The 26,631-nt window shown below is 34.1% G+C and overlaps 1 protein-coding gene across 1 annotated transcript; it reads right to left on the reverse strand.

Moving 5' to 3' along the window:
* Positions 1 to 126: 126 nt before the first annotated feature.
* On the reverse strand, positions 127 to 2,605 carry LOC126696737 (cytochrome b561 domain-containing protein At4g18260-like). The gene is made up of 4 exons (XM_050393433.1): positions 1,742 to 2,605; positions 1,437 to 1,598; positions 695 to 843; positions 127 to 611 (listed from the first exon to the last, which is right to left on the reverse strand). The coding sequence occupies exons 1-4, from the start codon at positions 1,874 to 1,876 to the stop codon at positions 302 to 304; spliced, it is 756 nt and encodes a 251-aa protein (XP_050249390.1). The 5' UTR covers positions 1,877 to 2,605; the 3' UTR covers positions 127 to 301.
* Positions 2,606 to 26,631: the final 24,026 nt, after the last annotated feature.

A 26,631-nucleotide genomic window follows, 5' to 3' on the forward strand; every position in this document is an offset into this window, starting at 1 on the left:
TCAGGTTGCATCTTCGAACTGTCAGATTTTGCAAATATATTATCTGTAGCCCAAACAGGATCCCAAAAGTCACAGTCACTACATATCCAATTTGCAAGATCCAAAAAGCCATGTATGTTCAGAAAATTAAAAACAATAAACATCTGTAATTTATATTATAGGAAGTCTCCATCCCAACATTCGATGCTGAATGTGCTCTTTACTAATAAACACCAATCCATTCTATGGGAGAATATCCATAGAGAAAATGAGATGAAAAGGATTTACTATTGGTAAAATTAACATTGGCTGATTTTCATCCTCAACAAGTCAGGATCTTCAATTCCTTTTGCTTGTCTCTTGGAGATATCTCTTGGTCATTAGGCATTATTGGTTCATTGCCCAAAACCACTCCTTGCCTTTGTATATGCAGCCATTTATCTTGAAACAGGTAGAAGAAGGCAAGGAAAGACATCTCAGCAGTGAAAATGATAGTCCAAAACCTTATACCTCTTGATGTCTTTTCATGGTAGGCTTGTAAACCTGTGTATATGTTTAGAACTCCTAGTAAGCATACTGCAGTTCCAAGTAGCCAATGTATAAAAAACCATACACTTCTTCCTTTAGACCCCCTGCAGAGAACAAAAAAGTTGTGGTGAACATGCACAACTGATATACATAACCATGTTGATGTAACAATTTTAAATGGTTATACCTCCGTGGCCTTATAAAACCAACCAGGGCTTGCAACCATATGATACCATATAGGGCTACCCCTATCCTTTGGTGATAATTGTTGAAGGAGTTGTTGAAGTTTTTGATGGACATTACTGCTCCTGCTGTGGCAATAAGTACGGCAAGTATCTGTTAACATAAAATACTTATCAAATCTATGAAGAAAGCAAATATAAAATTCATTTGGAAAATAATTACATTAATGATGGGTACAATATCTTCACTTGTATGTGTTATTTCTCTACTTTGTGACTTGAGTTTTGGGCCAATGCCATACCTTACATCATAATTGTGTTTTACCCACATGCTCAATACCAAATAAGATTTGGGAAACGATGGATAAATAATCAACTGGAATATTGTATTCTATGCCTTTTCTTGCTCTTAAAGTATCCATCATATTCTTTAATGACCTTGAGGGAAATTGAAGTTTACTAGCTGTGTATCCGATTGCTAAGAAACTGTCGGTTAGATTAATTATTGCAAATCAGGAATCTTTTTTACTTTAATATACATTTCACCATCATTAGAAGTCATAGAGTAGGGCATCTGCCTAGTAAACAAAGTTCAAAGCTTTATTGCTATCTGTTTTTCACACTGTAGGGATATTGTTTATCAAGTGAAAGAGGAAGGAAAATGATTATTAAAACAAACTATCATTGTTTAATCTAAATTTTTGGGAAAACATGGTGAAGTAACAGGAGAAAAAGAAAAAAACTTGCCTGCAAAATTGCATGAGTATAGAAAAGAACTTTGAGCTTTCTTCCACATTCCACTCTATTTGACATTCTGATAACAAGTATTCCTACAGGCATCAAGAACCCCATTGAAGCCCAGAGGAGAAATCCATGGAGTGTAATCTCAAACATCAGTTTCGAACTCAGCTGTTAACATAACTAAAAATCAGTTGGCTTCATTAGGAAATCCTTAGGAACAGTGGTATACAAAAGAAATAGACAATATGTTAGAACAAGAAAATGACAGAAGAATTTCCAAGAGATCAGAATGGAAGGAATAAAAGAAAAACCTTATCATTGTTGTCTTTCTTGCTTGCATGACTAGTAGTTTTTGAGTGTTCTTGAGACGAGCTGACAGGTGGTAGAACAAGAATAAAAAGACTAGCATGAACGGTGAAAAAAACCAATCTCCGCAGAACTTGCATTCTTTCTTTTCTGAAAAAGATAAGCAATGGCCACTCCTTCAAAGACCCAGAAAGCCTTTTATGCTGTTGAAGCTTCAAAATTGCAGTTTGAGAAAACAAGGTTTAGCACATCACAGTGATGTGAAAAACCGTGACACCAGCGCAAGGACCACAACTAGATTAATTCAATAAGGTTAAGGTACTTGACATCCTAAAAAAAAAGCTACAGCCACTTGATTATCTCTTTCTCACTCATTCTCTATGATAATTATAAGCAAAAGTCCGCTTGAACAATGTGTCTTATGAAAACCAATGGTCTTATTTGAAGGAAGCAAATCAAAAGTCTAAGTTCAAGATACCATGATAATGTTTTGGTGTAAAGAAAGCCAAAGTGAGAACTTTTAAATAAAGAAGTGTGGGTGCTGCATGGAGGTTGATGGTTCAGGTGTGAAGATTTTTGAGTAAGAGATTAAAGAAAGTGAAGATTTCAACCACATGTGGGGTTCACTTATGACAGCCTTTTTGGGATTATGGAGGAGAATGTGGAATTTCAGAGCAAAAAGAATGCCATTTTTCAAAGGAGGGAGAAAATACTAGACTATAGAGTGGACCTTGGTAGGTTGTAATAGTACGCCTCCCACAGTCTCACTACTGGGTATCCACTATAACAGTATGCTTGAACATAATTGATTTGTTACCATGGTAATGCTAATGCTATAAATATAAGGCAGCATTGTATTCAGTGGAGAAAGGCCAGGATTTTGGTTAATACAAGGGGAGAAGAAATTGTAATCTTTGCTTAAAGTAACTCAATGATAGAGCATTCTTAAATAAAAGAGTTGCAACTTGCAAACATTTTTTTTTAAATTTTTTTTAATTTTATAAATGTATTAAATAAGAGTCCAAAATTGACAAGGATGGGGTGTAAAACCCATGTTTTACACCATCCAATAAAAGATTGTCTCATCAATTTTTTACTTAAAATTCAATACATTTTACCATACCTAATAACATCTTAACAAACTCTCAATTTGGTTGGATTTTCATATGGGTATTAGAATTAATTGGGAGTGGTTGTACTTATTCTTTAATATGTGATAAGATAATGTGGTATACTGAAATTAGAGAGGGTAAAACTTGAGTTTTACACCATATCTTTATAGAATTTAATCTCATTAAGTAAAGTCATGTAAGTACTAAGTAAGTAGGTGTGTTATTTATCAATTGATAAGTTGAAAAAAGTTTTGGGGGAATTTTTGTAATTTGGCTAAGTTTTGTTGAGATTAGAAGGAAAAAGAGGCCATTTTTTGGATGAATGTGATCAATAAGGTGAGAATTTTACCAAATTCAAACAGATCTGGAGTTAATTTATTGATATGACTTTTACGTAAGTTGGATTTGGGAAAAACAAGAATTGTCACTTCATGTCTTCAAATTAATAATGCCGATTAGAGCTCAAACAAACTACATGCGCATGTTCAAACAAAGTGGTAAAATTCACGTGAACTTAAAGGAATCCAAAATTTCTGATTTCTTATTAGCAAAAACTTATATGGTGCTCTAAATTTCCAGTGGCTTGTAAAGAAACCATATTTGGGTGTTTAATGGGCGACTGACAACTACTTAGGAATAAGGTTATTGCATCAAATTCAGCAAAAAAAGAAAAAGAAAAAGAGAGAGGTTATTGCATCAAATAATTATGGGGTTGCAGGTTCGGACAGAAAAGAAAGTTTTGTTTACTCCAGAATATTTTATGCACTGGCTTGGTTAACCCATTAATCCAAAGCTAACCTCTTTCAAAGCAGGGAGAAAATGGGCAAATGTCCATTTCAAACAAAAAAAAATCCAGCATTTTGCCCTATTTCCCAAACTAATTAGGGAAATGCCCCTCTTTTGAAATTCGATTTTCTCAAAATTGAGTTATAAAAAAAAAAAATTTCTGAAACCCTATAGTGGCGTTTTAAGGAGCCTATAGTAACGTTTTAAAGACCTATAGTAGCGTTTTGTAACTCGATCTCCATGAAGTCGAGTTACATGCAAATTTTTTTTTTCTTTTTTTGCCTATAACTCGATTTCAAGGAGCTCGAGTTTTAAAACGCCACTATATGTCCTTAAAACTTCACTATAGATTCCTTAAAAACGCCACTATAGGGCTTAACTCGATTTTGAGAAAATCAAGTTTCAAAAGAGGGACATTTCCCTAATTAGTTTGGGAAATTGGGCAAAATGTTGGATTATTTTTTTAAAAAGGGCAAAGGCTAATTTTTTCCTTCAAAGCAGAGATCATATTGTACACCTAATTTTCTTTACCAAAAATTCTCTAACATTAGATCTAGTCTAGTGAACATCATCAAGAGAGGTTTTTGCTTGTCTTTGCTATACATCCTATATCGCTCCTAATAGACCAAAATTTGCTCTTACTGTGTTTTTCTAGGATACCCTTTTAATACTAAGTGTTATAAGGTCTTTTCAATCCCGCTGTTGAGATGCTCAGTTGACTCCTTAACCTTGATAGGAAGATGGCTTATTCAATAATTTGTGCATAAGGGTAAGGAACTTTGGATGAGTCTTCTTTGGAGCTTGAAAGTAAAAGAGTCTTATGTATTTGCTTATGGAATTATTGCTTCAAAGAATCATCCTCAAGACTTACAACATTGGCTTCTTGCTTATCAAAGGCTCTGGCTCTTATAAAACCAAAAGAACAATCTAACGATGGACAGCCAAAATGAGTATTTGCCCCTTTTGCCAAAACTTTCCAGCAAAATGCCCCTGTTCTGAAATTATCTAGCAAAATGCTCTTGTTTTAAACTCGATTTTTAGAAAATCGAGTTATGTGAAATCATACTTTAAAAAAAAAAAAAAAAAAAAAAAAAACATGGAACTCGAGTTCCATATAAAATTTCTCACATTACTCGATTTTCATCAAATTGAGTTTTTCATTGAAACTCAATTTTCTAAAAATCGAGTTTCAAAACAGTGACATTTTGTTACATCTTTTGGGTGAAAAGGGCAAATGCCCATTTTGGCCAATGATGGACAACTTGCATCAGTGCTTAAGCTTGTTCCTTGGAGTGTACCTTAACTTAGTAGCATTATCTACTCTATTTTATAAGGAGAACCAAGGTTTAAGTCCCATTCTTTCATTTGTATAACTATTGAATAAAAAAAATTATAATCGTTTAAAATGGTGTAACATTTAAAGAGTTACAAACTCACAATAGTATAACTTTAACCTATCTTTTTTTTAAAACTAACTTTAACCTATCTTTAAAACAATTATTTGCTTTCTTAAAAAAAAAAAAAAGTTGCTAAAGTACCTTAATATAAATAAAATTTAAGCTAATTAGGTAAATAGCTCATTTTTGCCCCCCTTTTTTTTGTGACTAATCACTAATCAATTGGAAATGGGATCTTAGGAAGGATTTGTGAAATCTTAATGGACAAGTCGTTAATATCAAAATATAAATGGGAAACCATCATATACTGCACTTTTTTTTGATTGGATTGATTTTGCCTTTTCAATCATCAGAATTGTTCTCCAGCATTTAGGATTTATACACTCGGGATAGGGAAAGGCTAAGCATATTGATCATAGCATACTCTAACCATTTAAATATTATCTTTGTGTCTGTGTCCTACTATTCATTCAATTATACAGCTCTTTTCTATTAAAATTTATGCAAGAAATTATTTAACCCAAAAAAAAAAAATTCTGCTTTGGTTTAATGAAAGTTTTTAAGAGTGGAGAGAAAAAAACAAAACAGCAGAAAGAACCAAGAAGAGAATTGAAAATTTTCAGATTCATACAAAACATGTGGACCAAGAGGTCCAACACAACTTGGCTCATGCAACTTTTTTTTGTGGAATTCTAATATTGATTGTAAACAAAAGCTGAAAAGGGTCCCACCCTTATCAAATAGTGCACCTGATTCCTTGAACTCATGATGATTAATTTGGAAGTTATACACCTGTTGATATAGATTTCTTTGCAGAGAAAGAGGTAGAAGTGCTTGAATAGTCTCCACTATATATGTGATCCACTCAGTCCATACAACAGTGCAGACCATTTTGAGAAAAAAACAGTGGAATCTTTTCTGCACCTTCAAACCCAAAACACCCATATGTACTAAGCTAGATTAACTTTTTAATTTACTACCATAAGATCATGAAATATTGCCATAGTTATTACTATTAATGTTTACTATTACCAATATTATTAACAAGTGATTATACTGCTTGTTGGGGACCTCAAATTATTGCCTTCCTTAATTGAGATAAACAAATAGTGACTTGTTTAGGCAGCAAGCATAGTCTATGTGTAAGCACAGTAACCATTGATCAGAATTGGTCATTTAAACTTGACACATGAGCTGATGATAATAATTCCCAATGTTTGTTGGCATGTCACATGTGATTCCTACATTATTGTCCATCAAATAATCATGAGCTTGAAAGAAAATCATCAAGGTGGGTTTCGATTAATATGAGTCCATTCTGTCAAAAGTAATAAAGATACAAAAAAGACACCTTGCTTCTTTTTTTTTTTTGGATGGGACACCTTGCTTTAATTCTATAATGGGTATGCTGAGGACTTTTTCTTCCTTTTTACTAAGGAAAACCATTCACCCCGCTCCAAGGTTAAAGCAATATTGACCTCTATGTCTAAACAAGCGAGTGTTTTAGAAAAAGGCTAACTGATTGAAACTCACTAACAACCTCCTCTTTTTTTTCTTTTCTTTTTTTTTTTTTTTTCAATAAAGAAATAATAAAGTTTGGCTACAAACTAATTTGTAGCAAACAATTACAATTCTACTCAATATTTTTTTATTAGGTATCAATTTTGACAAATCTACTATTAGATTACATTTTCTTTTTATGTCCTTCATACTTAAAAAATTTCTAGAAAATCAAATATCAATAGCTATGTTAAGTTATCAATAAATTGTCATCAATCAAGTTTTATAGTATAAAATTTTGCATAAAAAATAAGTATATGGATCGAATAGTAAATAACAATCGATTGTAACGCAATTTGATGTATATATTAAAAGCATGCAATTCAATAGCTAAATTTTCAAAATATGTAGTCATGTTAACCAGAGTTGTAGCCATTGACTACAAACTAGTTTGTAGACAAATTTTGTCCATAATAAAATATTTTTATTAAAAACGATGGTCATCATTTTTTTTTTCCTGTAACTATAATATTGAGATTAAGCCAATTAAAAGTACATGGAAATTTCCTTGCAATTGGGGGAAAATAATGACAATTGGTGAGAAGAAAATTAGATTTGAGACTGTGATTGATGTGTTTAAATGTTTAATTATGTTTGCTTTGATATTCTACTTGCTAGACACAAAATTTAACTGTATCCTATTCTTTAGCCAAGTGTGTCGTGGGCACAGAAGTCAGCTAAACAAAAGGTAAAGATGTTTTATTGAATCTCTGCCCTTCTTTGTATAGTGAAAGGTTGCTCTCTCCCCTTCTTTATATATATAGAACTGATGTTGTTCAAGTTCATTAAACCCACCTTCAGGATGTCTCCGGAGAAACTCCCTCCATGGACGGAGCTATATATGGACTAGTGGGGGGCAATGACCCTCCCTAATTTTTTTTTATTATATAAAATATTAGTATATTAATAGGTACTAATTTTAGCAATTTTGTTCAATAAAATTATACTTTACCTCTCTTAATAATGCTATCAATTATTTTAACGATAATGTTATAATCACAAACTTTTTTACAACATTTTTACAAATTATTGAGGTAGCAAATTTTTATTAGTTTGTATACATGCATCACTTTTTATTTACCAATAACCACTCACCACATTAGCAATTTGTAAAAATTTTGTAGTTTTAGCATTTTCCACCTTTTAAAGGCCATAAAAAAATTAATAGATTAAATCTAAAACAAAATATACAAGTCCAAAAAAATTAGTCTAACAACAAAAATTACCAATAATTAAGCTAAAAAAAAATTAAGCCCAATTATCCCATTTTACCCAAAACAAACAACTTAATCCTTTAATTTTTTTTTAAACAAAAATCCTTAGTAGCAAAACAGTAGAGTCAAAGGCTTGAACTACCGCACACAATGAGTAGTAGAGCTATCTTCTAATTCCAAGTCCTGACTTTGTCCTAACTCCCTCCCCCAACCCTACCCCCACCCCCCCCCCCCCCCCCCCCCCCAAAAAAAAAAAAAAAAACACCAAAAAGCCTTTAGGGCTACGAAATTCCATTCAAGATCTCTTAAACAGTGTCAAGAGATTTATTTTATTCTTTTAGATGAAGCTATTTATTAGTTAAACCGACAAACAACTTTAGTTTGTAATGTACCAAAAACACGAAATAATAGCCTAGAACTATTCAAATACCAGTATAATTTATTCTTGGTCCATTAGAGACCCATTGGATCAATGGGCCGGCTACATAATAGAAAATAGAAAATAATAATTTCCCTTCCATTGAGCTTCTCAACCTCTTTTTTATCCAAATCTTTGATACATTGTCAAGATATTTTACAGTTGAATCTTTTCAATCCATACAGGAATTCTTAGCTCCTGATGAGGAACTTTTTAGCTAACTCCATACCTAGTCTTCCCAAATGAGCTAGTTTTCCAAAAATACCTACCTATCAGGAATGGAAGAGTAAATGTAAATAATGCATGTTATCACAACTACTCTAACAAGATGCATGTTATGCACAAAAGCTAACGAGTAAGCATTTGTGAGTTTGACCTCCACACTCATCCATCATCCACAGGGATGGACAGGTAAAAATGGGCATATTGAGCCCGTTTTACAACGCTCGCGTCATCTAAGACTCTCCTACATTCACACAACTGCCGACTAAGAGATAACTCCCATCTCCTACAAATCAGTTAAGGGATAACTCCCACCGCCTATGAATCAGTTATGGGGTAGTTCCCAACTCCTACAAATTAGCTGAGGGATAACCCCATGTCCCTACAATTCAACTTATGTGGTCATCCACAAACTCCTATATAAACACCAAGACACCCCAATTTCAAGGTACGCAAAAAATACTATTCGGAAACTCCTTTAAAGTTCATAGAGATTATTGTGAGTTTCTGACTTAACTTTTGGAGGGTCTTAGGCCGGCACCACACTGGTGCACTCTGAAGGTATCTTTCATTTTGCAAGTTTCTGACTCTTTACCTTTCACTGAAGATTGCGGGTTTGGACGATAGACCTACTAACAATTTTGAGCATCATCAACTCCCATATATCCACTATCTATGATGGGCTGAATCCAAATCTAGTTTTGATCGAGAAAAGTACTATTAAGTTGCAACATGATTTATACTTTGTTTTGGGTCTATGAACATATAGTTTTGGGAGTTACTGAGATAAAGCATAGGTGTTTGTGTGTGTGTGTCTATATATATATATATATATATATATATATATATATATATTATATATAAAAGCTAGAACATAATATTTATTGTTGTTATGCTCCTGTAGAGCCACCTCATCAGTCAGGTCATTAGCCATATCATTATTATTTTTCATATTTATTTTATACCTTTAATATTTTTGACAATATTAAATATATAAATATATGGCTTTACAAATTCATCTTAGGCGGTTTTAACTTTACATATTCATTTACTTTAATTTTGATATTTATAAATAAATAATAAATCAATGAAAAATTAAACAAAAATATTGTTTATACATATTCATCTTGGGCGGTTTTAACTTTACATTTTTTATTCTCCTTTATTTTGATTCTTCTTATTCCCATCCTCTTACATATAAATCTCTCTCTCTCTCTCTCTCTCTCTCTCAAATTTTTTTTTTCATTTTTTGTTGGATTATTTTATTTTATTTTTCTTTCATTTCTACCTTTGATTGATGAATATTTGTGTTCTTTAGAACTCTACTTTTAGTTGTTTATAACTGAAAAATGAATTCAATTAATTTTTCTTAAAAAAAATTATCTATAAAAATGTATTCAAAGGTCTTGTTTAATTATTGATGGTAGAAAAGATACAATCTGACAACTACTACATAGGAGGATCTCCTACTAGAAGTTTGTACCCCATTGTCCTATTATTGACTACTCCATTCTTGTAATCCTTGATGCAAATATTTTTATTATTATTTTATTTACAACACTAAATACTTTTAATGAATGATGTTTGTTGTTGTCCAGATTTGGGGGAAAAATCATATTGAAATATGTTATATTTTGTGTTGTTGTCAGGTTTTAGTTTATTTGGAAAATAACAGGATAGTCTGAACAATATGATAAAAAAACAATTAGTGCAGTTGAAGAAGATGATTTTTGTGTAGTTTCCTTTCACTGTTAGTTAATATTCTATTTAAAAAATTAGTACCAAATTGTTATATCTTTGTTATCTGATGATTGAATAATTTTTTTAAGCGCTTACTAATATTTTATATTGCTCTTCATCTTCCTTATCTCTTTAGTGTATTCTTTGATATTAAAAAAAATCAATTTTGTGTCTAAAATTATTTATATATCTATTCATTTTTCACATATTGGATTAGAGGTTAGATTAGTGTATGACAGTATTAACACAATACTTCCTTCTTTTTTTCAAAAAATTTCTCTACTTTTTTCCCCTTTGAAAGTGTGCTCCTTTTTTTTTTTTTTTTTTTTTTTTTTTTTTAAAGGAAAACGAGTTACAATCATTATGTATAAAGTTATAACCAGCATTTTTATTTGGGAACAACAACATATTTCTATTGTGTTACTTCAAAACCTTTTTTAAAATTTTGAATTTAATTATGCATTGGATATTTAGCTTGATCACATCATATTTGATACATTTTACATAATCAGGAGAAGGAGTTTGACTGTAATGTGAGTTTTATTTTATTTTTCCTTTATTTTTAATTTTGAATTTTTTTTTTAATTTTATTAATGTTTTAGATCTCTTTGTGTTTTTGATTGTATGGTAGAAAAAATTAATTTTGAAAGTTTATTTAAAACTAAAAGAATAATTTCCAAATTTTATATACTTTTTAATGATACCTAAAATGTTATAAATGACTTTTATTAAAAAATTAATATTTTCACTAACTTATTTTTTAAATTCCTAAGAAAAATTGTATTGTTTTCATTTTTGTACAACATAAATTATATATATATATATATATATTATATTTGTGATTTTCCCTATAATAAATGAAAATATGATTAGAAAATACATTACTATTTATTAAATTAGTCCAAATTACAAAAATAAATTTAATGAGACCACTCTAAAAATATTATCACGAGCAACGCTTGAGTCATCTACTAGTTTATATTAAACTAATATGTGACCCACTTGGGCTTTGGTTGTATGAATACTAATTGGGTTACTTCAATAAATTTAGGAAACTTGATCAATATCTGTTTAGTGCTCTAATATCCTATGACATTATATAGTATATAATTGTATAATGTTATTATATTACGTAACATAACTTGGCTAATTTGGTGTTTACAACTATACATTTTTTGGTTAACTTTTAGATATTTTGGAAGTGAGAATTTGAGTTTATATCAAAATACATGTACATGTATATGTATTTAGATGTGGTTTTTAATTATTTGAGTAATATAAATTCTAAATATGTGATGAGATTTGATTATCATGAAAATGTTCTTAAGAAAATGTGAACTTTTTTTTTTTTTGATAAGTATGAGAATGAGAAATTTGAAATTTAAAAAAGTTTAGTTGTACCAAAAAATAATAATAATAATAATAAACTATATCAAAATTTTGAAGAATATAGATCACTTCCAAAAAGAATCAATCAAACACACCCAAGTTTCTAAAAACTAAAAATAAAAATTTTTCAAAATAATAGAATGATATATTTGTAGAGCTATATTGATGGAAAAAACTTTTAGAAATAGTTCAATTTTTAAGAAGAGCAAATTATCTTCAATAAATTTTAGAGAATAAATTATACGTTATTCTACATTACAAAATAATTATATTTCTCACCATTGTATAAGTCCGTGACTAGTCTTAATATTTACCAAGCCTTTCTTTTTCATGTTTTTCTCTCTTTTTCTCTTCTCCAGAAATCCCCATACAGCACCCTCTTTTCCACAAACTTCATGAGAATTACCATATAATAACAAATAACAAAGTTATAGGGACATTTTTACAAAGTTATTCATAATGACCTTTTCCAACATTGTATTGTTTGTTTGTTTGTTTTTATTTTTTATTTTTTTAATACAATATAGAAATTCTACTATAGCCTAATCTAAGTGTATATGTGTGTGAAGCTCTCTTTTGGAGACTTGAATCCCGACTCTTACCCCCCACACCCCACAAGCACTTATACTTGTGGAGTGACCACCACACTAACGGTATGCAGTGGTCTTTTACAACATTGTTAATGATACAGTATTGTTACAAACTCATTAGTTAGTTACTTTGAATATTCATTAACATTCATATCATTCATATCTTGGCAACTTAGTAAAATGGTAACTATAGTGACAGTTACGGTTATAGTATTGTTAAATATCTACTGGTTAGCATTATTTGAATCAAGTTGCTAGATTTTCTACGAATGAGATCACATCAAGGTATATGTTTCAATTGAGAAAATTTTTTAATTTTAAAATAATGGATGTTAGTATTACCATGGACAAACTTAAAGCAAAAGAATACCCAAAGGGTTAAAGAGAAAAAAAATCCCCAAAGGTTAAAGAGTTTATTAGAGAGACGAGTGTAAAATAGTTTTGAAGAAAGGTTGTTTATCAATTGATGGGAAAAGAGAAACATAACACAAAGAAGTCTGAATTTTTTGAAATTGATTTGCGAAGATGTTAATGAGCCGTTTTTCCAATTAAGACATCCAGGATTCAAATTCCTCACCCCTAACTATTGATGTTTAAAAAAAAGGCGGAAATCACATCTTCGTCCCTACATTTTCAGGCGATTCTCACTTTTGTCCCTAGATTTTATTTTACCACTTTTAGTCCCTATCTTGAAAAACACTTCCCATTTTGGTCCCTACCGTTACATCAGAAACGGAAAATGCACACGTGGCAAACGGCAGAATTAAAAAAAAATTAAAAATATTTTATTTTATTTTAAAATAAAATAAAATTTTAGTTATCAATAATTTTAAAATAAAAATATTAAAAATTTTAGTTAAAAATAATTGTTCTTCATGTTCTTCCCCCAAGAACATGGTTGCCTAGAAACAAAAATGGTTAGATCAAAAACAAAATACCAACACTCAAAACCAGTCCTCATCAATAAAATACACCAAAACACAATCATGAGCTAGTCAGATCAAACCACGGTGACCATTTGGGTTGAGAGAGAGAAGATCAGATCTCAGAAAGAACGTTGGCAACTGATGTTCTGTTTGGACTCTGAAGCAAGTGTTGACAAATAGACCTGATTTGAAGCTAGTTGTAATGAGTGCTACTCTTGAGGTTGAAAAATTTCAGAGTTATTTTGATGCACCACTTATGAAAGTTCTTGGGAGGCTTCATCCAGTGGAAATGTTTTACACTGAAAAGCCTGAAAGTGACTACTTGGATGTAGCAATCTGAACAGTTGTGCAAATTCATACAAGTGAAACTCCTGGAGATGTACTTGTGTTCCTCACTGGTGAGGAGGAGATAGAAGATGAATGTCAAAAAATAATGAAAAAAGTAGCAAATATGGGTGACAGGGTGGAACCTATTAAAGTAGTGCCTTTGTATTCTTCTCTTTCTCCGGCTATGTAGCAGAAGATGTTTGAATCGGCTCCACCTCCCGTGAGAGAGAGTGAATGTTGTGTTTTGGGTTTTGTTAGTTGATTGTGTTAGAGTATCTAAGTTTGATCATGGTTTTGTATATGTTTTTGCTTGTTTAGATGCTAAGAAAATGAAATAAAAGAGAAGAAAATCTTGAATTTCTTATTTTCTAGGTAACCATGTTCTTGGGGGAAGAACATGAAGAACAATTATTTTTAACTAAAATTTTTAATATTTTTATTTTAAAATTATTGATAACTAAAATTTTATTTTATATTTTTAATATTTTTTTAATTTTGCCGTTTGCCATGTGTGCATTTTCCGTTTTTGATGTAATGGCAAGGACCAAAACGGAAAATATTTTTAAGGATAGGGACTAAAAGCAGTAAAAATAAAATCTAGGGACCAAAGTGAGAATCGCCTGAAAATGTAGGGATGAAAATATGATTTCCACCTAAAAAAAAATATTTCAATAAATTTCCTTTTAAAAAAATTGTATTCTTTAGTTATTTTATAGACAAAATAGAAATACACTAAGAGTAGTGTAGTGATTTGATCATACTATATATATGTATGTATGTATTTACAAATTGAAAATTTTATGATATAGTGGCTAATATAGAGAGGCATGTTTCATGCCTACAAAAAAAAAATGTAAATATCCTTGAATTTTTAAATTTTTTTTTAACATTCTTGATAGTGTGTTGCTATATATATATATATATATATATATATATATATATATATATATATATATATATATTCCCCCTTTTTGTTACACATTGTTTCAATTGTTGTAAAACAACTAACTTTGAGTAAGAATACCGTATTTCAAATAAACTGTTTCTCACATAAATAAAAATATTTGAATTGTTTCTTATATAAATCTTAGAAAAATAATATTGAAATTTCATTTTACTTCAAATAATTAAGGGTAAATTACATATTTGGTCCTTAACCTTTGCTGTAAATGTCAATTTGGTCCCTAATATTTCAGAGGTGTCAGTTTAATCTCTAACCTTCTGGTATTGTGTCAAAATAATCCTTGCAGTTAAGTGATGGATTGAAAATGCTAACATGACTAACAAAGATATTAAAATATTATTATTTTTGCCAAGTAAGTTGTCACGTGCTCTTCAATTAAAAAAAGAAAAAAAAGAAAGCTAATTGATTGGGAACATAATCCACTGTGAAAGGTAGGGGTGTCAAATGGATGGGTTTGGAGTGAACATAATTTAGTTAGATATATAAAACCCATTTACCCATTTAACTAATTGCTTCTAACCCAAATCCAACCCAACCCAATTATTATGGGTAAACCCCAACTCACCCAATTACCCAATTATCAAAATTACAAAAATGCCATTAAAGTGAAAACCTCAACAATTTCTTGGATTCCCATTTCCTCTCTCTCTTGTCTCCATTCTTGGGATTAAAAAATTCCACATAAGCACATCCACATCAGCAATTATATTAAAAATCCAAATAAAAAAAAATATTTTCTTTTCTTTTCTATTTTCTTTCACTTTCTTAGCAACCAAATAGTGCAACAAATACAAAGAAATGTTATTTCAAGCTCAAAACTTTCCTGGGAAATAGAAAAAACAAAGAAAAACTTTTCTTTACAATGGCCTCAGTTGGTTACGAAGAAGAGAGGAGGAGATTGTGGAATGAGGCTTGGGATGAGAGAAGCTCAAGAAGCTCGGCATTAGCGAGGCGGAGCTCAGCATTCTCGTGGCAAAGAGACTCGGCCTCAGAGAGAAGATCGATAAGGCGAGCTCGGCAGAAATCATAGTGGTCGTTGAGTTCTTAGTACTGGAGGATCAATTGATCTTGGTTGAGGCGGTTCTGAGTGGACGAAATGGCGTCGTCGATGGAGGAGGAACACGTGGAAGGGCTGCTCATGAGGGAGATTAAGGTGGTGCTGGTGGTCGATAATGGTGATTTTGGCGGGAAAATAGAGTGGTAGAGGGAAGTGAAGTTGGTGCCGAAGTTTTGGTTTTCAAGGTGAAGAGTATTTTTGATAGTTTCTTCACGTGGTGGAGTTGATGTCGCGATGGTCGTTCTGGTGGTTGATGGAGGAGATGCGTCGTTCTCCATTTGTGTTTGAAATTTTCTCGAGAAACAAACAAGGAAAAGAAAATCTTAGAAACAAGTTCTAAGTTATAGAATCTTCTAGAACGAATGAAACATGTTCAAATTAAATTAAGAAAATATAATGATGAGAAATTTGAGTGTGAAAGTAATTAAAATTAAATAAACACAAAATAAAGGGCAAATGAACAATCCAGAATCAATATCAGAAATGGAAATCTCAAAAGATTAGAGAATGGAAACCGACCTGATGAGGTTTTGTGTAGAGAAGAATAGAGAGAGAGAGAGAGAGAGAGAGAGAGAGAGAGAGAGAGAGAGAGAGAGAGAGAGAGAGAGAGAGAGAAGTGTTTGGAGGCCGAGAAAATGAAGGAAAATGAAAACCCTAAAACACTGAAATGTTGAGGTCTCTTTTTTTCTTTTTATTTATTTATTTTTATTTATGGGAAGGGCTGGGTTAAATTTGGGTAAATTGTTTTTGGGTTAAATGGGCCTCATTGGGTTTTTAGATAAAACCCAATAATTACTAGGTCTAATTGGGTTGATGCCCATTTAACCCAACTAATAATTGGGTAGGTTTGAGTTCAATTAGAGTGAGCGGGTTTGGGTGGGCAAATAGGTTTGGGCTTATTTTGCCACCCCTAGTGAAAGGAGAACAAAGGGAAAGGGTTAAGAGAGATTGGAGAGTTTGAGAGTGCTCAATCTACGGTGACAGCGACCCACCCATCCATGGCGAAGCTAATATAGCTAAAGGAGAGGCCTGGCTGAGTGGAGATCAGCGACCCACCCATCACAAAGCTAGCGCAATGCTCTCCTCATCCCCGCCATCCTTGTCTTTTATGTTCATTAACCGCTTTAGCACAACGCTCCTTTGTTCCGTCACTCATCACCGCCATCCTTGTCTTTTATGTTCATCATCCGCATCAACAAATTCAATCAACTCATCAAGTGCTTGAAGAATCATTCAGTAATATATTAACAGATTGTGTTTGTGTGATTGTGTCCTCCATATAAGTCAACAACTGTATGCCTTTCACAAAATTTCTATTTTATTAGATCATGTTTTGATTTTGAATTTTTATTTTATTTTATAAAGTGGTATATCTAGTTGTTATTCTCATTTGAAATGTATCTTGAGGATTATTTTATTCGTTTAATTCCAATTTACAATAGTTTTCATTTGGATTGTTTGTTAATTTTGTAATCGTTGTTTTTGTTGTTAAAATAAATTATGAAAATATAAAAATGGATTCAGGACCTTTGTTTTAGTTTTTAGGGATTTTTTTGAGAATTTTTTTTTTTGATTTCCAATGGCTGTATTAGTTTTGCCGTATACGGGTGGGTTGCTATCGTTGTTGACTGAGCACTCTTAAAGTCTCCAATCTCTCTTCCCCCTTCCTCACAATGAATTTAGTTCCCAAATTATTAGGTTGAGGGTCTTTTATTTATTTATTTCAATTAAAAGACACGGGGCAACTTACTTGGCAAAAATAATAATATTTTAATATGTCCATTAGTCTTGTCAGCATTTTCTATTCACCACTTAACGACAAAGATTATTTTAACACAATACCAAAATATTAGGAATTAAACTAATGCATTTGAAATGCTAGGGACTAAATATTGACATTCATTGTAAAGATTAAGGATCAAACATGTAGTTTAACCAATAATTAATATAACAAAGTAAACATATTTATTCTATTAGTAATCTTTCTAATTTCATAGAATAAATACTACAATGTTAGTTTCGTCACACACACACACACACACACACATTTATATCTATATAATAACTAACAGTCGAAACGTTTGACTTTTGTTGACTACTCCTCATTGCGCTACGTGGTTACACAAATTACTATCAGGTAAATATTTAAAAACATTGAACAGTTGTGTTGTTTGATTCTTAGACTTTTTCACTATTTAACAAAAAAAAAAACCGATTAAAAAAAAAAAAAAAAAAAAAAAAAAAAACTGCCCAAACTAACTAGATGAATGAAATGAAAAACAAGGAGCGGAAAGAAAACAAACCCACTGAGAAAACAAGGACACGTACTCCACTGACCCAAATTAGAAAAGTAAAAGAAAATTTAACGTTTTCAACTATGGAACAAAGAAAAATGTTAAAGTGGCAAACAAAAGTGGAGTGGCAGTATAAAAGTTAGAACTAAAAAAATATTTTGAAAAAAAAAAAGATAGAAAGAAAGGGAATCCACTCAGCAATAGAATTTTGACCAGCTAAAGCATCATTTCATTTTGCGGGATGACCGTTGAAGAGTCTTGAGCAGGAACATCAATGTGATGACGGGATTGTTCATTGTTTCAACAATTTCCTCCATATACTCTGACTCTGGACTGTAATTACAAGGGTACCCACAAATTTTTTTTTGAAAGATAATTACAACATGCTGCTAACCCGTTACTGAACTCTTTCCCCCTTGGATCAAGAAACTCTTGCTAGGTCCTTGCAAGTTAACCTGATTCAAAATCCTTCCAAATACATAGGTCTACATTTTAAACTCAAGGGTAGAAGAGTTGCTGACTTTAGTTTCCTAGTGGATAAGCTCAACTCAAAACCTATGTTGCATGGACACGGACACGGACATGACACGGACATGGACACGGGGATTCGGCAATTTTTGAAAAAAAAGGACACGACACAGCAAGGACACGGCGGTTAAATAATTAATTAAATTTTATATTTAGGCATATTTTTTAATATTTTTAGACATAAAATACGTTTATGTCTAGAATTTAAATTATGTAAGAACTACAAATAAGTAAACTAACACACAAAGTAGTACAATAATACACATAAAATGTTTAAAGTACAAACCATAAAAGGATAACAAGTTCAACATCAAACTAAAAACATAAAAGGATAACAATTTTTCACTTTTAGTATTCATTTTAGTAAAATCACCTACAATATTTAACTTTAATAAATAAATAAAACTATAGCAGGTCACACAAAAACAAAAATCACTAAATTCATAATAAATATTATAATTTATAAGGCAAAAACAAAGGCTGAGTAAAGAAATACAGTGACACTGGGACAGTGAGACTATGAGAGTGGGATTAAAAAAAAAAAAACAGACAGACAGACAAAAAAAAAAAAAAAAACGCGTGACAATAAGTGAGTAACAGTACACCCATGACCATTCACCAAAATTAATATCTAAAAAAAAAAAAAAAAAAAAAAAGAGAGAGAGAAGGTTGGACTTGTTGTCCACATCGAGAGAGAGAGAGAGAGATCGTTGGAAGGGATAGGGCACGGCGTCACTCGACGTCTTTGGAGCTCGTCGATCGACCCGATCTAGCTCTGGCGAGGGACAGAGGGCAGCGGTAGAGCTCAGAGGGAGGGTGGGTTGAGAACTTCAGATGTGAGTTTCTCAAAATGATTTCTCATACTCTAAATGGATTCTTTGTTCTAGGGTATATCACAACATCAATGGTATTGGTAAGTCCATTGTCAAAATCTGTGATTTTCTCCCCTTTTTTTTTTTTTTCACTGCTGGCATGTCAGACGCGTTGGAACCCCGTCGAAGCCGTGTCGGAGCCGTGTCGACGTCGCGTTGGCGTCGTGTCGGAGAAGTAAAAAAAAAAAAAAAAAAGGACACTCGCCGGACACCGGAATCTGGCGAGTCGTACCCATTCCGGTGTTCGACACCGACACGACGCCAAAAATGGCGTGTTCGTGCAACCTAGCTCAAAACTCCAGGGTTGGAAGGCTAAATTGCTCTCACAGGCTAGATGAACCACCCTCATCTAATTTGTCCTGCTGTCCTTACCTTTATACACCTTCTCTTGCTTCAGAGTGCCTAAGAATATTTGCAACCAAATGGATGCTATAACCAGAAATTTCTGGTGGGGTCATGATAAAGGGGTTAGGAAGATGCACCTCATCAATTGGAACAGAATCTGTAATCCTAGGAATGAAAGAGGTCTTGGGTTTAAGAAGTTTAGTTTGATGAACCAAGCAATGTTGGCTAAGCAATTTTGGAGGATTCATCATAACCCAAATTCCCTAGTTGCTAAGACCTTCATAGCTAAATATTTTCCTAGGTCTTCCATCCATGAGTGCATTCCTAAGCCTCATCAGTCACGATTTTGGAGGAATATTATCAAGCATGAAAACCAGAAACTTAGAGTAGGTAGATGGTGGGGTAATGGATCCAAAATCCCTTTGAGTCACCCTGCTTGGTACTCCTCTCAGAATCTAAACAATCCTAACCTCACTACTGGCACTGTTGCAGACTTAATAGATTAGAATACTCACTCTTGGAAACCAGATTTAGTCAAAACCCTTTATCTAGCCCCTGTGTGCAATGAAATCTTGAGTATTCCTTTGTCCAAAACTGGGGTAGTTTCAAATCAACTTATATGGAAATTTTCCAGTTCAGGGGACTATAATGTTCATCAGGCCTACCAGGTTCTACTACAAGATGCAAAGCAACACCTCCCTGCAAACCACTTACCTTTTTCCCCTTCCCCTGATGTGTGGAACACAATTTGGAAGGTCAATGTGCCCATAAAAAATTGCAATTGTATTTGGAGACTCTTGCATGATAGCCTGCCTACCTTCCTAACTCTAAAACGTAGGGTGATTGTTAATGTGGTCTGTGCCCTCTTTGTGATTCTGATGAAGAATCATCCACTCATCTCTTTCTTAATTGCTCTTTCTCTAGGGCTTGCTGGTATGGATCCCAACTAGCTATACAATCCTCTTAAATTGGTTCTGTTTCTGTCCAGCAGTGGATTAATAGAACAATATTTGATCATAACAGATTGGAGGAGGGAGATATGAGATATCTGCAACTAGTCTTCACTCTCATCTGGTCTATATGGAACCACAGAAATAAAGTGGTGTATGAGGGTTTAAAACCGGATCCTTTGAATGTAATTTTAAACTCTCAAGCTCTTTTTTGCAGGTATCATGCAGCATTTACTAATCACAACAATGCTGACAGAAGAAATGGTACTCATGAGGCACAGAATCAGAGATTGGTTGGACAATGGGATCTCATTATCAAGATTGTTGGTGTCAGGAAAAAACAAGTCAGGAGAAGTGCTTACTCTTATGAGGCTCAAAACATACAGGGTAACATTATGTTCAGAGGTTGCCACAGCAGTGCTGCAAAATCAGCTTATGGTGCCTCATTGGAGGCTTTGGTCGAAGTTGTAGTCCTAGCTAGGAGATATGGTTTCAGCCACATTTTGTTCTTGAGCAACAGTAAAAGGCTTGTCCAGTAGTTCAATGGGGATGGTAGTCCAACTGGGCAGGAAAATACCTTTTTTGCAGATATGTGTTCTTTGAATCAGCTTGGCTTAGTCTTTTAAGTACCTTTTTGTGCCCTCTTTTGTTGTTAACAATGTATATAACATAGCTGCCTTGGCTACTAGTTCTCCTATACACTATAGCTGGCCTATGCCATAAACGGTATAATTTTTTTTTTTTTTTATGTTATCAAAAAAAAAAAAAAAGAAGATAAAATGAGTTATGAAAAATTGAATGAAATGCCAAAAATCTGATTGGATAACTAATTTCTATGGCAATGAACGAACTACTTCAAAGTAATAGCCACATGTACAATCAAGTTTATTGGGTTCTACAAATAGTAATTTTGGAGAAGATCCACAAGTTTTTTGTATTTTTAAGAAAGATAAAAGAGAAGAAATTGAGAAGAAGTTACCAAATAAATATGAGCCACAATTTATAATCAAAGGATTATGACCCTTCAATAAGCACATTTTCATTAAAGATGCACTTTTTTGGTTAGTAGACACATTTTCATTCAACAGACACATTTTCGGTCAATAATCACCTTCTGATTCAATAGACATTTCATTCAATAGGCACATTTTCGGTTAATAGACACATTTTCGTTCAATAGGCACCTTTCATATATATCCAATATGAAGGGTTATGACATTTCATTAGACACCTTTTGGTATATCTAATATGAAGGGTTGTGACATTTCAATAGACACTTTTTGGTACATCTAATTTGAAAAGTTATGACATTTCAATAGACACCTATTGCTATATATACTACAACTTACCTTGTATATATCTATATATATGACACAAACGAAACTAAAGAGACAAGATTCTATCTCTTATTCATTTTCACAAAAAACTAATAAATAAAACATTACTTTCTTCTGCCTCACTAATAAAATCATGTGCTATGTCTTTCAATATCATTTTTTTAATGCATTTTTAATTACTACTCCAACTAAAAAATAATGGTTTTTTTTTTCCTAAAGCTCATCCAGTAGCTATTCTTGTGCATCGCATGAGTTAGCAACTAGTGTAATATAAAGTCGAAACGTTTGACTTTTGTTGATCACTCCTCATTGCGCCACATAGCTACATAAATTAATGTCATGTATACATTTAAAAAAACCGAACGGTTGTGACTTTTCATTTTTCAATAGGCACCTTTTCAGTTAATAGACACGTTTTCTTTCAATAGGCACATTTTCGACCAATAGGCACATTTTCAGTCAATAGGCACCTTTTGAATTTTTGTTAACTGCTCTTTATTGCACCACATTGCAATATAAATTAATGCCATGTATACATTTAAAAACACCAAATAGTTGTGACTTTTCATTTTTCAGTAAGCACATTTTCGGTCAATAGGCACATTGTTGAGGACTTTTTTTTGGCCCCACATGACACTACTTCATTCGCAACCCATACCACATCAACATATTATTGATTTTTGGGTAAATCTCTTTAAAACCCAAAATAAGCTCACATCCTACCACAGGCAATCTGGCACAGGAAGAGGCGTGTACAAGCCAGTGTTTTTCTTGCAATGTTTGGCTAGTTGTCATGTACGACACTGACCAACTATCTTGGCAATGCCCCTCTAAAGACCAGGCCAATAGAATTGACATTCCACTTCCTCAATTGTTTTGTCTCGGCCAAAATGACTTGCAAGGCTTCCCGCATGTATCTCCCAAACTTGGAAATCTCCCATTGAAGATTGAGGGATTCATAACTTGTTGGCTTTGAACAAGTAACCATTTTGAAGGGTATAATCATCCAAGATTGGCCATAGGGCATTGCTTAGGCTAGTGTAGAGCTCCCCAAAATCTGGGCATGACTCATAGTCATCCTTGAGTCGTTCAAACCCAATAACCTTAACACTCATGACTGATAGCAAAGACACCCTTCAACTTAGTGCATCAGCAGCCTTACTCTCAACTCCAATCCTATGTTTCACCACAAAGTAGTAGCGTTGCAGAAATTCAACCCAACTACCATGCCTAAAATTCAGCTTCTTTTGGGAATGGAGATAGCACAAAACTTCATGATCAGAGTAGATAACAAATTCTCGAGACAACAAGTAATGGCGCCAATTTCTCACTAAAATAAGCAATTGGGTGATGCTCTTGACTAAGTACTCCCCCTATACCAATACCTGAGGCATCACATTCCATTTCAAAAGACTTGGTAAAATCAGGGAAACGCATGACAAGTACCTTAGGCTGTGTTTGGTTGTCGTAAAACGTTTTCCGGAAAATACATATTTTCCGGAAATGCTAATTTCCGGAAAAGGAAAATATTTATGTGTGTTTGGTTGCATTTCAAAAAATTTTCCGAAAAATATTTTCTGGTGTTTGGAAAAGAAGAAGGAAAAGACAAAACCCAGAAAAACACTTACAAAACCCAAAAGAACCGGCGCGATCGACGGCGGCGAAGCACCGTTCGCGAGATCGACGGCGCTGAAGCACCGTTCGCGAGATCGACGGTGAGCGAAGCACCGTTCGCGTCGATCGCGAAGCGTCGCTCGACGCTCGGCGAGATCGCGCCACCGTTCGCGTCGATCGCGAAGCGACGCTCGACGCTCCGCGAGATCGCGATCGACGGCGCGATCTCGCGAAGCACCGTTCGCGTCGATCGCAATCTCGCGAAGGGTGATTCGCGCACCGTCGATCGCGAGATCGCGCGATCTCGCGAACGGTGCTTCGCGCGCCGTCGATTGCGCTGTCGATCGGACCAGTGCTTCGGATCGACGGCGCGATCGGAGCTTCACGATTGACGGCATGTCTGTGAGCTCTCTCGTTCTCCCTTGCGCGTCCCCAGTTCCGGAAATCATTTGAAGTGAAAATAGGAACTGAAATGGATTTCCGTGGTCAAGGGTGAAAATTTCGGTCAACAGGAAATCAATTTCCGGAAAATAACGTTTTCCGTGACAGCCAAACGCAGAATTTTCCGGAAATTGATTTCCGAAATTGGTTTGAAGTCGATTCAAACGCAGCCTTAGTCATCAATTGTTTTACCTCATTAAAAGTCTTAGTACCAGGTTTTGTCTAAATAAACTCCCCTTTGTTTCATGCAGTTAGTGATAGGGGACATAATGGTACTAAGCCCTTTGATGAATTGGCGATAAAAGGAAGTGAGCCCATGAAAGCTTTGAATTTCATGGATATTTTTGGGCTCGAGCCAATCCATAATTGCTTGAACCTTTTAGGGGTCGGCAGAAACTCCCTCAAAGGATACTATGAAACCTAGGAAGACAACTTTATCGGTAAAGAAAGAGCACTTCTTGAGGTTGCCATATAAACTCTCCTTCCTAAGAGTAGTACAAACTTGAGTTAGGTGGTATAAGTGTTGCTCTCTAGATTTGCTATAGATGAGGATGTCATCAAAGTACACAACCAAGAATTTTCCCATAAAAGGCTTGAGTACTTGAGTCATCACTCTTATAAAGGTACTAGGAGCATTGGACAATCCAAAAGGCATGACCATCCACTCATATAAACCATTTTTCGTCTTGAAGGCAGTTTTCCACTCATAACTAGGACGAACCCTAATTTGATGATAGCCGTTTTTCAACTCTATCTTGGAGAAAATCATTACTCCAGCCATCATATCCAACATGTCATCCAACCGAGGGATAGGAAAACGATATTTCACAGTGATCTTGTTGATGGCATGACTATCAACACACATCCTCCAAGTTCCATCTTTCTTTGGAGTTAAGAGTGTAGGGACTGCACAAGAACTCATGCTTTCACGAACAAAACCCTTTCTAAGTAGTTCTTCTACTTGCCTTTGCAACTCAGCATGCTCTGCAGGGCTCATCCTATAGTGAGGCAAGTTTGGTAGGGTCACTCTGGGCACAAAATCTATGGTATGTTGTATGTCACGCATAGGCGGTAAATGATTGAGGAATTCCTTAAGGAAAATAGCCTTAAATTCCTAAAGCACTGACTTCACTTCTTCAAGTTGCTCCTCACGGGTCTCTGCATGAAGTTCCTTGGCAACTAAGACAAACACAACGGATTCTTGAACTGCTACCCTTTCAAATGCCTTTGGGCTTATAATGTTTAGGCCTTTTGCCTTTGGTGCTTCTGTCTTCTTCCTCATGTCGATTGACTTGGGTTTCAAAGGATTGAGCACAATTTTTTTACTTTCAAACACAAATGAGCAAGAATTGGATCGCCCATGAAGGGTGACATCCAAATCATAAAGCCAAAGTCTACCTATCTACCTAAGATAATATGTCTTACATCCATGGGAATTACTCACACCATATTTCAACCTTGTAGGTGAGGAATTGAAGTGGGACAACATATTCTTTCTTTTATGGCTATGGAGGAAGTATCCACCTAAGAAACTTTATATGGGTTAGGGTGTGGGATTAATTTTAAGCCTAGGCGGGAAACAACGTTAGAGGACACCGCATTTATGCAACTCCCACTATCTATAATAACCTTGCAAGTTTTGTCCCCACACTTAGTGTAAGTTTGGAAGATGGCACTTATTCACCAATCATCAGTGTCCCTCTGTTTTGCCAAAGCACACCTTACCACATTCACTCTAGGGACACCAAAGACGTCCTTGAAATCATCAACCTGGGGAGAGATGGCTTTAATGCATGCGAGGTAGCTAGGATTGTCTTCCCATTCTGCCTCAACATCTTGGATTTCTTCAACATTTGGATCATACACCAGCTCCTCAACATCTTCTACCTTTTCATCATCCTCTTGAATGACAAGGGTTCTAAAGGGACATCTAGTTGCGATATGTCCAACCCTATTGCATTTGAAGCATTGGAGGTGAGAGCCTAATCTTGAAGGCTCATTGACCACACCTTTTTCCCTTGTCCTCGCTACCAAAAGGTTAAGGGTTGGTAGGAACACTTTGGAGCTTAGAACGTTGCCAAAAGATAGATTTGGATGCTAATTCACAATTCCTAGCAAGGTTATATGCTTCTTCTAAGGTAGTGACTCCTCGGGTGATAATCTCGCCTAGTAGGTTAGCATTTAAACCTTTCTTGAACCTATTGAGTGTGACAACCTCTTCCTCAACTATTCGAATTCGCCTCTTAAATTCCTTGAATTTCTCTATATATTCAGCCACAGGATTAGTGCCTTGCCTTAGACGATCTCATTCCTCAAGGAAGGAGCTCCTATAAGTTGGAGGAAGATAATTCCTCGAGAGTGCATCCTTCATCTCAAGCCAATCAGTAATGGGGGGCTCACGTCATTGCCTAAGGGTATCCTCAAGGTCCTCCCTGAAAAGGTCGACTCTTCCAATTAACTTCATCCTGGCATACCTCACTTTCTTATTCTCTGCCCAATGGTAATAGTCAAAGAATTTCTCCATCTGACGTAACCAATCAGTGAAAACCCATGAGTCTAGGCAGCTATCAAAGGTGGGTGCTTCTATCTTTTCCTTGGACATCCTATCATCATAATCCCTCGGGCCATGTGATTATAGTGATTATGTTCAAAGTTTGGAGCCCTATTAAAGTAACCATGGTTATTTTGCCTAAGCATGTTATCTCCTTCATGGTTATTTGTCTCTCTTTGAGATGCTTCAACTCGCTCTATCCTTTCCAGTAAAGCATGGACACTTTTTGCTAGGTCTTCTATGATTTGCTCTAAGGAGGAC

The sequence above is a fragment of the Quercus robur genome, chromosome 8 (assembly GCF_932294415.1).
Source record: "Quercus robur chromosome 8, dhQueRobu3.1, whole genome shotgun sequence".
Taxonomy (NCBI): Eukaryota; Viridiplantae; Streptophyta; class Magnoliopsida; order Fagales; family Fagaceae; genus Quercus; species Quercus robur.

Bases quoted from the DNA above. Each gene is read 5' to 3' on its own strand.
- LOC126696737 (XM_050393433.1), bottom strand. From the start codon at position 1,876: ATGCAAGTTCTGCGGAGATTGGTTTTTTTCACCGTTCATGCTAGTCTT. The intron at 844-1,436 runs GCAAGTTTTTTT...TTATGTTAACAG, and splicing joins ATACTCATGCAATTTTGCAG to ATACTTGCCGTACTTATTGC. The intron at 612-694 runs GTATAACCATTT...TGTTCTCTGCAG, and splicing joins GGTTTTATAAGGCCACGGAG to GGGGTCTAAAGGAAGAAGTG.